The 16116-nt window shown below is 35.7% G+C and overlaps 1 protein-coding gene across 1 annotated transcript in view; it reads left to right on the forward strand.

Moving 5' to 3' along the window:
- The window catches only part of RAB28 (RAB28, member RAS oncogene family), a 64693-nt gene that overhangs the window by 12770 nt on the left and 35807 nt on the right, over positions 1-16116 (forward strand). Inside the window, exon 4 of the mRNA XM_010190671.1 lies at positions 8698-8827. Coding sequence (XP_010188973.1) covers positions 8698-8827 — 130 coding nt within the window. The remainder of the gene's footprint in view (positions 1-8697; positions 8828-16116) is intronic.

The raw sequence follows: 16116 nt of genomic DNA on the forward strand, positions 1-16116 counted from the left end.
TTACATAAAATTCATTGAAACTTTGTTCTTAGAATTTTGCATATCGTACAAGTGGTTGTTTTGTAAGTCTCAAAAATGTTGAATCTCTGCTTAAACTTAATTGATATAAAAACACAAGTCAAATTTTGGTAGTAGTTAATACTTTAGAGCTGACTTAAAAAGCAAAGCAAGAGCGTGCATTTATAGATCGGAATAACTCTCAAGAACAGATGTACGCTTCCATGTTTTGTGTCTTGAGTTAAGAAAAGCAATCACAGTAAATAGTAAAGGCTATTTGGATATCCGCATGGTAGATACAGTGACTGCTTTTAGAACAGATGCCTCCTGGGGGGAAAAAGTAGAAGGAGGAAATTAAGAGCAATCCTACACCGTTAAACTCATACATGAAACTGGGGTTATAAGAGGGCAAACAAAAGGAGGCAACCAGGTAGCTAAATATTTTTGCAGAACTTCCATCCAATGAAAATTAATTTTATCTTGAGGTTAACTAAGCAACTTAAACTGAATGGTAGGATTAAGTAAGAGCTAAATATTTTAACAGTATCCTGAGTTATGAGATGATTTAGAATGATGTACTATATGCCAAACTTCTTAACATGAGTTATACTAAAATGTACTCTGTTCTTTAATTTGGAGTTTATAATGAGAACAATAGGCATAATGTGTTTTATTGTACTTATCTTAAAAGAAAGTAAACACATCTGTTTTTTTTCCACTGATGCTTTAAGCAATAGGAATATGGAATCCTAGAACTTTTTGGATAGAAACTTTGTACTAATAAGTACAGCACAGGAATGGCTAATTAAGGAGATTAGTATTTATTAGTTAATAGGATAAAGGCAAACTTCTCAGTTTAACATTCTGTCGCTTTCAAAAAATGGCTGAATGTTTTACATCTGTTTTCTAGCATTTACTTATTTTTGAATAAAAAAACCACATTTTGCCCTGTTAAAAATCTACCAAGCAACAGGAGAAAGTGGCTTCCATGTCAGACGGAATTTGATTAATCACAAATTGTTGCCATATGCCCAAAGTAAACTCAATAAAGGAAATAAAAGGCTATTAACTTTCTCTATGTTGAATTTGGTGATAAACTTAAGAGTTTCTTATCAACAATAGCAGGTCAAAAAGTTAATACCAGTGGCCCAAAGTAGTGAAAAAGTTGATATCAGTAAGCCTAAAGTTACAAAAGTTTGATTTTTAGTCATTTCGAGCACATTAACAAAAAACCCTACATCCAGTCTCTTCTCCTTTAGTCCTCCCCCAACCCTCATTGTAACCGTTTTGGTTTTTTTCATGAACTAATGGCTATTCTCTCTCCCGTTGTTGGCATGTATTGCAAATGTCTGTAATAGGTTTCTTATCATCAAAGCTGACTTGTAACACACTTTTCTATTACTTTGTAACAGCACCTGCTAAAGACACATAAAACTTTATTTTCATCTATTCTTGGAACACCATTAACAGATTGGAAAGGCACTGCTTTCAGCTTATTTCTAGGCAAAAGCTTTTTTCATATTGCACATCTGTAGCTTTTTAGAAGAAAAAGAAGAAAAATAAAGTAGAACAAGTAGGAGGATTTAGAAAGAATCCTTTTAAGAATGTATAAAAATTCCTGTGAATGAACAGCAAAGCAGCAAGAAAGTAATTGGGAAGAGCTAGTGTGGAATTAGCAAGGTTAAATTGTGCCCAACCAACTTGATTGCCTTCTGTGGTTAGATCATTGGCTCTGTGGAGAGGACAGCAGTGGATGTCATTTACCTTGACTTCAGAAAGGCCTTTGACATAATCTCCCGTAATATTATTGCAGACAAAATGTAGAGGTACAGTCTGGATGGGCAGACGATAACATGACTGAAAGCTGAATGGGCAGTTGGACTTAAAGGAAGATGGTCCATAGCTTAATGTCTTATTGGTGCCTGCTTATGAGTTGTATTCCTTAGGGGTTGGTACTGGTGTCATGTCTTTTATTAATTCTTTGAACAATGGAACAAAACATTGTGCAATGGCAGCAAGTCATGGAGGAATGGTTATTGTGCTGGAGGGTAGGGCTGCTATTGAAAGAGGCCATGACCAACTGAAGGAAAGGACAAACAGAAACCTTGTGAAGTTCAAAAGACAAATGAAAAGTCCTGCAGCTGGGACAGAATAACCTTATGCAGGCTGGAAATCAACTGTTGAGAAATCAACTGGATAGCATCCATTGAAGGGCACAAAGCTGATTAATGGACTGGAGCATCTCCTCTGTGATGAAAGTCTGAGGGTGCTGAGAGTCTTCAGCCTCAGGAAGAGAAGGGTCAGGGGGATCTTATCAATGAAAGCAGGTTGTGCAGAAGTACAGGTTGTACACTGAGTGGTACTCGGTGACAGGACCAAAGACAAAGGGAACAAACTAAAACATAGGAGGTTCTTTCTGAACATCAGGAAACACTTTATTACTCTGAGGGTGTTTGAGCACTGGCACAGGTTGCCCAGTGAGGTTGTGGAGTCTCCATCCTCAGAGATACTCAAAGCCATCTGGACATGGTCCTGGACAGCTGGCTTTAGATGACACTGCTTGAACAGAGATGTTGGACCGAATGACCTCTAGAGGTCCCTTCCAACCTCAGTCATTCTGCAAAATGATTTTGGAGAGGAGAAGGTGAGGGTGCTAGTGGAAAAAAAAGAAGAGTTGAATGGGAGTCAGCAATGCACCCTTGCAACAGTGAAAGCTAACTGAATGCTGGGCTGCATTAGTAAGAATGAAGTAGGCAAATCAAAGAAAGTGATTTTCAACCTCTGACATTTTTGCAGCTATATTTTGAGTATTGTGTTTAGTTTTGTGTTCCCCAATCAAGAAAGCTTTTAAAATATTGGAGTAATTCTAGTGAAGGTTGCTACAAAAGTAGTATGTGTTCCTATGTTGTGTTGCACTTGGTCAATGTGTGTGGTGCAACTGGGATTTTAAGCATCTTGTTTGTAAAGCACACAAGCTGTACACGGACACATAGACTAGATGATTTGGATCTGTTGCAGAAATTGTGTTCCTCTGCATATATTCTCCAAATCTAAATAATTCAAATTTAAAGTACATTTGTAGAATAGCTTGCAGTGTGCCTATGTATGCATTATGCTTTTATCAAGTATTTGCAGATGCCCACAGCCTTTGATAGACTTCACCTGGCTGATCACCATGATATTCAGAAATCACAAGTGGATGAATACTTGTTATTTTGCTTAGAAATCCAAATTTATGGTAGACCTACTTATAAAATACTAAGACCAGCTGGAGATGGAAGTTTTGAGAATCTACAGTGACTGAAAATGTTATCTTAATAGCACATCTGTTGTTCACTTGATCTCAGTTGAAATTTGATCAGGATACCAGGGGAAGTTAGTGAAGCATCCATCTATACTTTCCCACAAACCTTGCTACTGGAGATTTCCTTCTCTTTGAATGAGAGCTGAATCAATTTTCTAGTATAGATCTTTTGATGAAGTTACTGCTAAGGTGCCTTTTTTGACTGAGGCCCCTGATTTCTTGTGCCATGTTTTAAAAGAAGAGTGCCAGATTAGAGGATGGGAACCTCTTTAGTCAATTTGCTTGCATGATTGCCGTTGGAGAAATTGCAGTTCACTTGCTGTCCTGAAGCATTTCCTTTATTTCTCCCTCCCCCCCTGTTTTTTTTTCTTCTCATGTTGCTCATTCAGAACAATATACTTCCTGCATCCCATCTTGGTAGTTGATTTTCAGTGATGGGTCAGAAGAACTCTGCAGTCTTGGGGTAAAAAGAGCTCTTTGATCTTTATAAATGAAAGGTGCTAATAAACAGCTTTCTGTCAGTGTTGATTAAAACTGACACATTTATCTCGGAATTGAGAGAGGCTAAGAGTAATCATGTAATCAGTTATCATAGCTGAGCTGGTAGACAGTAGCTCATTTGGTTATGGTAACTCAATTGCATTTGAGTGACCATGTCCTCAGTATCGGCAAAGATAACAGTGGTTAAGCATATATAGACTGTAAACTGTTTTCACCTGTAAAAACAGTATTTCTGGAAGATATAATGAAGTTACTCTTTGCTAAAATGAATATTCTCTGACTAGAAAAAGTATGCTAGTATTTTGGACTGACATATTTAATGACTATGCATGAAAATTTGAAAGTTAATTTAGTTCCCTCATACTAAAGTCTGTCATGGAATGAGAGCAGCTGAGGATAAACCTTAAGAAGAAAATATATGGTTTTAATTAGTGGTTTTTTTTTAGTTTTCTTTTATTCTGAAAAATCTTTACATAAACTTGATACCTTTTAAATGTTGATTGTCTAGTGTGAATATATTGTCTGGTTACAACACTTCCATTGTAGCAGTTCTGCTGCTGTTTTCATGGTAAATATTTCAGAACCACTCCCATCTCTTACCTGTAATTACTACCCCTACCCACACATCTTATTTAAAGTATCTTTAAGAGGTGGCATACGCTACCACACGTAAATCCACTTGTTAACAGAATAAGAGTACTCGAGACTCTACCTTCTTCAGAGACCAGCATATAATTTCTGCAATATTCTCAGTTTCCAGTGACCTATTTTTGAAAATACTCTCATTCCAAAACAAAAGGCACTCACATATACGCTAATGTAGGCAGAATGTCTCTCTTACTAGAGTGCAATTATGCAAGCAGGGACTCTTTGCCACATTCCTGGAGACTTGAGAATTAATGTGCTGTTCTCAGTGTGGTGTTCTCCATATGTTTCAAACCTTTTTCATGGCAGGGAAATGTGCTACTTTTGTGTAAAAAGGCTGGTGTTAATTTTCCACCTTAACTCCTCAAGCATAATAGGGAAATAACAGCTTTCATACTATCTACTTATGTACTTCATGTACTGTAAGTTTGTGGAAAATATCATGTATTTCTGTAAAAGCAGTGATGGGATTTCTATGTTAAATAAAAAAAGTGAAATAAATTTTAGCTATGGAGTTATGACTAGTTCTTAATTAATTATAAATATCATGCTAAGTTGCTTATAGAGTGCTGTTGTGGCAAAAATTTAAGCAAGAAGTATCCTTTATGAGCTAGATGCCATGCTGCTTTTTTTGTGTGTTTCTAAGATGTCATCTCTGTTATCTTTGTTTCTTAAGTATGGCAAATATTGACAAGATTTTTGAAAAATTGTGAAGAAAACAATATGCTTTAAAGGCAATGTTTAGTTCATGGAGAAGGGGATGAAAAAGAAGCTAGGTGACCTCTAGTTATGAACTTTGTTCAATGATTTCTTTCACAGTAAATCCACCATGGATACTCTTTCTTCCTAAGGTGTAGGTAGGCAGCAGTTGGCTAGAAGACATGTAACAGAGTAGAATTTTAATGAAGAATTAGTTAGAAACAGAGTTAGCCAACCTTAAATACTATTCAACCATATATGCTAATAAAGAGTCTTACTAAGTTTGTCTTACATCTAACTCTGATTAAACTCTTCAGTGCTGAAGATGGTTTAGATAATCTGCTCTGCTTTTTTTGCAAGCTGGTGAAAGAAGCATGCCGTGTGCTCTTTCTCATTTACAACTTCCGGCTGTGTGTCTGGTTTATTTGTATCCCTTACAATACCTGTCCTTCAGTTTGAGTTTCTTTTCCACTGAGTGTTTAATAACATCAGTATGTCTTTCCTAGAGCAAAACTTACATTATGAAAGACAAATACATGTATGCACAGGCATTTGGGTAGTTTTAAAAATAGTCAGAAGTTAACTGACATGTAAGATATTAAGAAGTAAATGTACAAAAGTTGGAAGACGGAAGTGGATGTTTAATATTAGGTTTGATTAGTAAAGCAAAGGAGGAAAGATAGCAAGGGAAAAGATGGGTGTAATGATTCTTAATTTCCTTGAAGAAATTGGTGAAGGCTGCTCCTCAGAAATCAATAGTAGCCACAGAAATATAAGGAACAAGAACTCATTCTGCCAAGGAGTTGAAGGCATTGGAGGAAAAATGATAGAATTGTATTGCTATCCTAGGGAAATGGGAATTGAAGGGATCTCAATAGGATCTGTTGCCCTCCTCTGAAGCTATACGTGTGTAATGTCTATTTCATTTTTATCAACCTTGAGAAATCCTTGAAGGTGGTATATTTTAGAGCTTTACTATTCTTACTGTCTACATGTTGGTTTTTAGTATGTACCCTTGCTATTGATCACAGAATTGTAAGAAAGTTCAGGGTGGAAGGGATCCCTGGAGGTTTCTAGTGAAAACCTGCTCAAAGTAGGATCAGCTGTGAGATGGGACTAGGTTGCTCAAGGCTTTATCCAGTTCATTCTTGTAAAATTCATTCTTCATTCTTGGAGTCTGAGCAACTTCTTTGGGCACCCTATTCCACTGCTTGATTCTCCTCATGGTGTAAAAGCTTTTCCGTTTCTCTAATTCAAATTTCTCTTGATTCCACTTTGTCCTGTTGTGTTTCATTCTCCTGTCATGCACTGCTGTGAAGAGCCTGACTCCACCTCCTTCATAGCTTCCTCATGGGTACGAGAAGGCTGCATGTAGGTCATTCCAGGGCCGCCTCCTCTCCATGCTGAAGAATTCTGGTTCCCTCAGCTTTTCCTCATAGGACAAGTGTTTCAGCCTGTCATCATCTTGGTGGCCCTCTGCTGAACTTACACTAGTTTACTGATGTCTTGAGTGGCCCAGGACTGGATGTATTACTTTAGATATGACCTAACAAGTGCTGAGTAGAAAGGAATAGATCCCTTTGTCTAGTGGCTTTGCTTCTGCTAATAGAGACTAGGATCATGTTGGCCATACTTGCTACCAAAGAACATTGCTGGCTCATATTTGGCTTGCTGTCTACCAAGGCCTGAAGTTCATTGTCAGTTGCTCCTCAGCCAGTTTGTCCCACTCGGCCTGTACTGTTTCTTCTTCCCCACCTCAAGGCTTAGCATTTATCTTTGTGAATGTTGAAAGGTTCTTGTTCACCTGTTCCTTGAGCATGTCTACATACATCTGAATGGTAGCCCTGCCCTCAGACCTGGACTGGGAGGCTGCTCCTCCCAGTTTAGTGTCATCTGCAAAGTATGTATAAAAGCGTATAAAAAGATAACTCCTGTTCTCTTTTGAAACTTTTACCAGCATCATCATGCCTGCCATCAGTCTTGTGTTTGTTGAAACAGTGCAGTTTTTTCAGTTTCCTGATGTCAATCATGGCCTCTGATATTGTTACCTCTAGTCCATTCAAGGTGAAATAATGCATCCAGTTTTAGATACTGAATGCAGTAAAAAATCACATTCAGTGTCCAAAGCTGGATGCATTATTTCACCTGGAATGTTTCATACCAGTGTGATACTTGCCTTTTTGGCACAAAATAAGCTTGACATATTCAACTGTGATGTACTGCAGCTCTTGATCCTGTTGTATAGTACTTGCTACAAAGCCAGATGTTTCCTATTGTGCAGTAGATTATTGCTTCCTTTGAACTTGTCACGGTTCTTATTGAATTGCATCCTATTATTTTTAGATTGTTTCTCATCACATAATCTAAACTCTTCTTAAATAATCTTTCAGTCTCTACCAGTTTGTTGTCATCTTTGAAATGAATTTTGTAAGGGTGCACTCTATTTTATAATCTAAGACACTCCTCATGAAACTATCAAGTAAAGCTGGGCCCAGACAAATGCCTAAAAAGCTTGATTTGAAAAAAATGCTTTCTGTTGACAGTGGGTCATTGAACCAGCTAATTTTATATACATTGTGTCAGTTTTCTTAAAATATTTGCGAAACTCTCATGTGAGTAACTGTATGCAGTTGTAGAAGCCAATTCTGACTTTATTCCTCATTTACAAGATACCTTATTAGGGTGTCGTGGAAAGCAGAGGCAGAAGACTCAATAATTTAGAGGAGAATGATTTGTGAGAGCTGATCTTAGAATTATGGAGGGAAGAATGGGTCATTTGAGCTGTTAATAGGCTGTGGTTTATAATATTGGATATTAGCTCTGAGGAATCCTCAGTAATGTCTGTTTTGAGTATTTGCTACTTTTAGCCTGGCGCAAAACTTCTGAAATACATGAGACTCCCTTCTTTTTGACTTCTGACCATGTTTTTAGTTTGTACTTCAAAAGTTTAAAGCTTGCCAGTACTTCTTGCTTGTCTTCTACAGAACGGTGAAGGAAGGGATCTGGCCTTTCTTCCCAAAGGAGAGCAGAGATACAACAGTCAGACAATGTGCAGAAATGTATGATTTAACTGCTTTTCTTTTTCCATTTTTTTTTTTAAAAAAAAAAAAAAGGGAACATTGAAACTACAAATACAATTAGCTAAAATAAAAATCCTTCTCCCATGTGATTTTTGTCTCACTATTAGTGTGAAATGCTTTTTGTGGTGTTTGGTGTTTTTTGTTTCGGTTTTTTTTTTTTTTTGTAAAGCATATGCAGTTTGGAATATTTCTAATGTAACTATTAATGCTCTTTACTGAATTGCCACTTTTTTATGCTGTTGTAGTTCAGTCAGCATCTGAATTTAGAACATATGGAATGCAGGATAAATACTGTAATAAAATGTGTTTATTACAGAAACTTACAATTCCTTTGATTATTCCTCGAAAGAGACAATGCTGTTATTTGTTAATGCTCTGTTTTATGGTAACAATAATTTAGACTGGTGCAAATTTGACCATGTTCAAGTATTTTTATAACCTGTAACATTTTAAATGTATCTTTTTATTTAGGGTATTCTCTTGGTTTATGATATTACCAATGGCCAGAGTTTTGAAAATTTAGAAGACTGGTATAATGCAGTAAAAAAAGTGAATGAAGAATCAGAAACGCAGCCACTTGTGGCCTTGGTTGGAAATAAAAGTAAGTTATTAATACCTAAATATTAATTGAAATACTCTGGATGTTGCTTTCTATTGAAGAAATGACGCAGGGCATATATCTTTAGTAAAATCAAACTGAATGCTGTCTTGTGTGTTGTTGCTGTATACAGATGACATATTTGGATCTACCTCAGGATTCTGCCCCTGGGCAGTTAGGTTGAGGGACTTGCTGCATCATGCTTGCCTAGCCCGCAGCCTCCCTGCCTGTGTTTTCTTTCCTTGGAGGACAGCACACAGGAGCTCACCCATGTTTGAATTTGATAGGGCTTCAGGATATAGCCATGGCATGCATCTAGAACAGAGTACTAGGAAGCATTCCTGGATCTAATAACAGGTATATTTCATCATTTTGTATGCCAAGAGACAAGTAAAATACTGGTATATATTATTTAAAATAACTGCGCTATGCACTGGGCATAGTTGAGTTGCTTATTAGGCTTTTTTTGCATGCTATCTGTAGTTTTGTAAATGACGTTACTTACTTCCTGTTGTTCTGGGATTTTTTTTAACCTGTCCCTTTTCAGTCATGTAAGTATGATATAATGTGGGTTTTGGTTTTTTTTGTTGTTTTTGTTTTTGTTGTTTTTGACCATCAAAATATGTCACTTTAAATAACCATCACCTAGTTATTTTCCTAATTAGATGGATTCTGAAATCCCCCATTTTCAGCTAAGTAATTTTATAGAAACATCCTTATTAGCATATCTGAGGTCTTGATCCTGGCACTCTCACCCTTTTTCTATTGAAGATGATAAAAGCAGCATAAAGCAATTTTAGAAACAAAGTGATGGGAACAGATACAGAATTTTTAAACACTGTAAATATATATTTTTAAGCAACAAAAACGGGTTTAAGTTTTTTTTTTACTTTCTAAGTAATTTATATCCATGTCACAATCTCCATATCATGAACAAACCTGAAAAAAGACCTAATCTACCAAATTAGTATTGCTTAAAAGCATTTGAAAACAATGTAGAGACATCACTTTCATTCAGAACTATTAACTGTAGTGTTTCTAGTGTGGTGGTGTAACATTTTATGATGTTAATTATGAAAGACTACTTATTTTCTGGGAATTAAACAGAGAAGGTCTTAAGAGTTACAATACATAAATAGCACTTCTGAAAGTATAACATAAATCGTATTGTACTCTAGCAAACTAGAATCAATAATATAGATTCTATTGCAATTCAAATGAAAAACATTTTTCACTGACTTATATTTTGTCCTGAAATCGGATTTCCTAGCTGGAGTTCTGCAAATCTTATGAAGCATTTACTGTAAGATACACTGTAACATAGGAGAAATAATATTCTTTTGCTGAAATCACATAATAGAGGTAGAAAATCAGAGACTGGTTTCCATTTGAAGGAGTTTTATCTCTGTTATATACCTGAAGGATATACATTTCTCTCATAAACATGCCTGCAATTAAAATCCAGTATTTCCTTGGGAGCATCTGCAAAAAGAATATGGTTTCACAGGTGAGTTTCCAGATAAAGACTGATACTGTCTAGTGAAAGGGTTTTCATTTTATGAAAATCGCAGCTGAAAGGGAACAGTGCGCCTGCTACCTTGCTTTTCTTCGAAAGCTGTGCATAAAGAAAAAAAGCAAGCTGTTGCTTTCATGTGATTCTAAGGATGCTTTTTGTTGTTGCACGTGTCAGGCTTGCAGGGGATGCTGCTTACAGAGGTAATTCTTTTGCTTTATTTTAGTGTGATGAAAATTAAACTTTTAGAAGTGTATTGCTTTTCTGATTTCTATAGTAGGAGAAGAATATGTAGGAGGGCTTCCACTCCAATACTTTAATGACCTGTGAGAGGTAACTATCGTCAAGCTTCTCTTGTTACATAAGTAGCAAACAAGGTGTTTGTATGGAAGCGTGTTGTTGATTCTTGCGTATGATGAAAGGATAAAGCTACTGGTACTATTAGATTCTTCAGGTGGAATCTCCGTGTTCAGAATAGCTCAACTTCTTTACTGATTAAGTGATACACTCATACACAATGCAAAAACAATAACAGATTGAACGCCAAGAAAAGCCATGTGGTGAACTGATGAACTTATTTGACCTCATGATTCACACAGGAAAAATACTTTCAGTCAATAGTTTCTGTTTTAGGATTGTACTTGGTTTTTGATCTATACATGTCTTTTAGGAAAATATCCATGTATGCTTACTTAAATACTATAAATGTCTATATCCACGGGCAAGTTATTCTAACACAACTGTCTGATAAAAATTTTTAAAAATTACCAAGAATGCAGTTATTTTCATTCATAGCAACTGGAAATCATTGAGCCAGTATCTAGATACCTATATAAGAATTTGGGAGCCCAATTGAAGCCATTGATTTTGAAACTTTGCCTAAAGTTAGTGCTGTTCTTTTGAGTATACTTAGCTTGGGCTTAGGCTGTCATTTGTCCATTTTCACTTACTAATACTCTCTGAAAGAAATATGTATTTTTTCCATTTTGGGCTAAATATACCCAAGGTCTCTGCTTTAGTGCTTCAGAAATAGGAATAAAGCTATAGTTTAAAAAGAAAAAGTTTGGAAGAAAATAATGAAAAATATATTTCTTCACAATGACATATAGAAAACTGTACAGATGAATTCTTAGATGAAAATAATTCCCTTGAGTAATATTGTCATTGAAAGCAAATTACTTCAGATAGAGCAGTGTATGGTGCATAATTGTGTACCAGCTGTTAAATTCTCTATAAAACTGTATGATTTAGTAGTGATTTTTTTAATCAATTTGTAATTATTCCATTAAATGTGTTAAGTTTGCTGTGATTTCTTCAGTATTCCACCAAAGCTGAAGAAATTGTTCAGTGCTGATTTAAATGAATTAGTGCTAGTTTTGACTATTCTATTTCACTGTATATTTAAATAGATTAGAAGCATGAACACAGTAAGCTGCTGTGTGACTGTTTAAAGCATGATAATTAACTTCAGAGAGGTGACAATTTATTAAAATGTCCTGTTGTGATTGTAAGAGATTGATTTTCTCGTGAAATATTGGAAAGGTAGTTTCTGCATACAAAGCTCCAATCAGTGTCCAATCCCTAATCCATCAGAAATGTATTTGAAAATAGTAAGTGGTACGAATTGAGATCTCCTAAATTCTGGACCTCCCCACCACTTTTCTTTTCCTCTCCCTCTGTCTGTCTTTTCTTCTCCTTCTGTCTTTTCCCACTAATTTATTAAAAATAATTGCGAAAACAAGAGCTTCAGAGATGCAGTCCTCCTTTTTGGAAGTAGTACTTTAGTTAAAGTGACTGTCTTCCTCCTGGATGCTTAGTTTTATTTTTTTATTCTTTCTTCCTTCCCATACATTGTTTTCCGTAGCCTGACCTACACATTTGGTCAGAGAGAGTAGAAAACTGACGTGATTCAAGATCTTGTCCAGACCTGCTTCCTGCACTTATGTCCAATTATCTGTTAATTCTCTGTCTTTCTGTAGATTTTTCTTTATGCATTTGGTAAACAACAAAAGGAATTGTAAAATTTAATGTAAAATTTTTCTTTTTTGTATTAATTGTAAGTAATAAGATCTTAATAATCCTAAAATTTACAGTTGGTGTTGAATCTTAAATTTAAATTTGCTTGTAACTTACTTTGTGGTATTTTAATCTTATTTAATACAAAGTATATTTGAAATGTTCGTATTTCTGTGTTACTAATACCACTTTATTTGCACCACAAATAAGGGAGTACTCCTTATTGTTAAGATTAACAAATGCTTTGGAGTTTGAATGCAGTACCTTTAAACTTTTATAGATATGTTCTTGTCAAATACTTTGACTTATAGTTCAATTTATCCTAGACAATATAGTTATCAAGTAAATGAATTGTGTTTTGTGCACATAGGGTCTTTGCTTAAATTTGGTATTGATGAAGTTCAATAATAGCAATGAATCTTCTAGTCATTACTATGAATTAGAGAGATTTTACTTTGTTTTGTATGACTGATGTGTTTCTTTCTACTTTGACTACTTTATTTATTTTCTTTACACTAATCTATAAGCGGACTCCTCAAGTGTCGTACCAACATTTTCTGTGGGTATATTGTAAACAAAAATTAACCTGAGTTGCATGGGAGCCACACTCATTTTGATTTATAGTTACCAAGATGGTCTTAGGGCAGTGGTTATCTGTAGCTTATATAGGGGGTAGGAATTATCAGGTACCAGTGTATAGTGGATGGATGAATGATTTCTATTCTTAGAGATATTAACCAGATCCACTCCTCAATAAAGACTAATAACTCAGATTTTTTAAACAGTCTTCATGACAGATGGGAGCACAGAGGAGAATGCATCAACACAAAGAATGTTGGCCATTTGTTCGTCTTAGCCATGATTAATTGATCTTGGAGTGCTGTCTCTGAACAGGAAGTGGTATGCTGTTACATTGTGAAGTTTAAAGGTTACATTTTAGTGTACCCTTTAACTTGCATTTACATACAACATAAAATGTTTTTACCTATCTTATCTGAGTGCAGAAAGAAACATTTTTCAGCCCAGATACAAATGAATGTTTGGTGTACTATGTACTAATGTGAATCTGACTGCTAGCAGGACATACTCAGACTGCTTTTGAACCCTGTTACTGCCTAGTACACTTAGTCTCCCCAGTTGTACTCAGAACATATCTTCATTAATACTAATTTTGAGATTCTGGCTTATTAAAATTCAGAACTATACATTCATTCTCTTGTGCCTCCCAACCTCCTCCAGCTGTTTTCTACTCTTGTTTCCTGTGGCCTTGCACTTGTTAGGTCTTTCACCTGTAATTAAGACAAGTGTTGAGCAGCAAATACAAAAGCCCATGTTCTTTTGAGTCTTATGCCTGATTAAACTGAAGTTCCTGTATGCCTGACAGCAGGTCCAGTCACCTGAGCCTCACATGTGCTCCTGGGAGTGGAGAGTAAACTACTTACATGTAGAGACTCCCTTAAAAAGAAAACCTTGTCCTGTGCTATGGTCAATTTACCAACTCAGTTGAACAAATGTAGAATGCTGCACTGTTTTAAAATACGTATAGAATTTTTGTCTCAACAAACTTGTAAGACTAATAGAAAATTGCAGTCTTATGGATTTGTTTGTTTCAATGGTTCAGTAATTTTTTCTAAAATTTTAACAAGAAATTTAAATTAATGGAAGGGAAAATCACAAGTGAAAATTATCTTTTATTCACCATTATAATATATTTCCGACCCAGTGGCGGAATGTGCTCTGTATTTCTTTAGAGATGGGAGCAATCTAGAAACATACACATTTCTGAGTGATAAAATTACTGTGATTGTTTGAGAAAGCATCTATCCTGTGATATTTTCGTCCTAAGTCATGCTTGGCATAATATTAATGGTGCTGACTACCATCAGTGCCAAAATGAATTATTTAATTATGTCTGTTAAGTTGCCATGTGGGCAAGTCTAAACTGTGATATATTCCACACAGAGATAAACAGAACCTGAGCCTAAAGTGTGGTTCTTCAGAAGGTAGCTGGGCTTGCAGAAAATTATACAGAACAAAAGTAGGAAGGTTTTTTGCTGTTGAGTAGTATTTACTTATATATATTCCATTGGCTGAGAAGGAAAAACACTTGTCAGGATAGATCACAAGGATCTGGGTGTATGGACTCTGTTCTGGGCCCAGCCGCCATGTAATCTGCTGCCTTAAATGTATCTGTTGGATCTGGCTGCAAATCAGCTCATGTTTTAATTGGACCCTACTTTCAGAATCCTTCATAAAGTGATCTCTTGTGTGGAAAGTCACAGTGGACACAGCAGCTGCTAAATAGGCTGGTTGGAGGCAGATTTTTAAACTTCTGAACTTCCCTTCAGTGGTGCAGCCATTACTAGAGCATATATACAGGATAGAGTTGGATGGTGGCTCCCAAAAGCCAAGTGACCCGTGCCAGAGAAATAACAGAAATATAAAGTAGAAAGAGGAAATATTTTCTGTCATGCTGCTCAAAATGTAATTAATGATTTCTATCATAATTTTCTGCCTTGCCTGGCTTAATACCAGTTTCTGATGTTTAACACAGATAGGATTAGCCAGTAGAGAGCTTGCTTTTTCATTTATGTTCTGCCGCAGTATGGGATTCAGTACAGGTATGAAACTGAATAATACATACCTCTTGTCCACATAAGATATATTACTGTTATACCATTTATTTGAGTTTGAAATTTGTACAGCTAGATAGAGCCCTGTTCTAAACAGGTGTAATTCTATGCAAATCAATGACTTCGCATTCATTTGAACTCTGACAGATTAGATACTGCACAAACTGTTTGCTGAAATTAATGTTATCTCTTTTGGATCATATTGTGCTTTAGCAAGAAAGTAAGGGTCGTCATGAACTAGTCCAACTGATAGACTGTTCCTATGTTTCTTTTTTTTTTAATTTTAGTGAGTGTGAATAACTTGGTTTCTTCTTCCTGCACTTAAAATCTCAAGGCTGCACTTCATGTTTTTTATTTGAGCACAGGAGTTTTGCCTGCTGAGACCAATCACAAACTAAGACCAAGTTCAAGGACCTGGTAGAATATCGTTAGTGTAGCTGGAACTCAATCGCCAGTGTGGCAGAAGTGCCAGTAAACAATATGTTCTCATTCACTAACAGTTACAACTTAAATTCAGAAAAATCTTTAAAGTTGTCATTGAAAAATGGAAGTAGAAGTAAACCATTTAAATACAGACAACGGTGTGTGTATCCTATTTTTTTAATAATACACAAATGAAATGCTGAGAGATCTCTTACTGTTTCCATGGATTTTGTCTGTAGTTTATTTAGCAATGTAGACATACCTCTAATAAAAAAGATGCTGCATAAACCATAGTCCAGGCTGAATGTGCTTCTGTTTTTGGTTTAGGTAGAAATGTTTTTTCTGGCTGCGTCCTTCATGCTTAGGTCTTCTTACAACAAATGGAAAGCTCTTAATTGTACCTAAGGGAATAGTTAATCTACGGTGGACATATGGTGGACAAAAGCTGAGTCTAGTAAATGAAAAAAATTATAAACAGAAAATGTGTGAATGTCTGCACAGTCTGAGAGACATGGGAGATATTGTACTGTTGGATTGTAGCTTGTTTTAAGTTAATTTGCTGTTCTTTTCTAATAGTATATTAATAGCAGTCAGTGCAGCATAAAATACATAGTTTTAAAATCCAGTCAATTTAATGTCTATTTTATTGGATTGAAAAAAAACCCTGTTTTTAAGAAAGGACAGAATTTATTTTCTTTGCAAGTTGT

Source organism: Mesitornis unicolor, unplaced genomic scaffold (assembly GCF_000695765.1).
Source record: "Mesitornis unicolor isolate BGI_N332 unplaced genomic scaffold, ASM69576v1 scaffold22370, whole genome shotgun sequence".
Lineage (NCBI taxonomy): Eukaryota > Metazoa > Chordata > Aves > Mesitornithiformes > Mesitornithidae > Mesitornis > Mesitornis unicolor.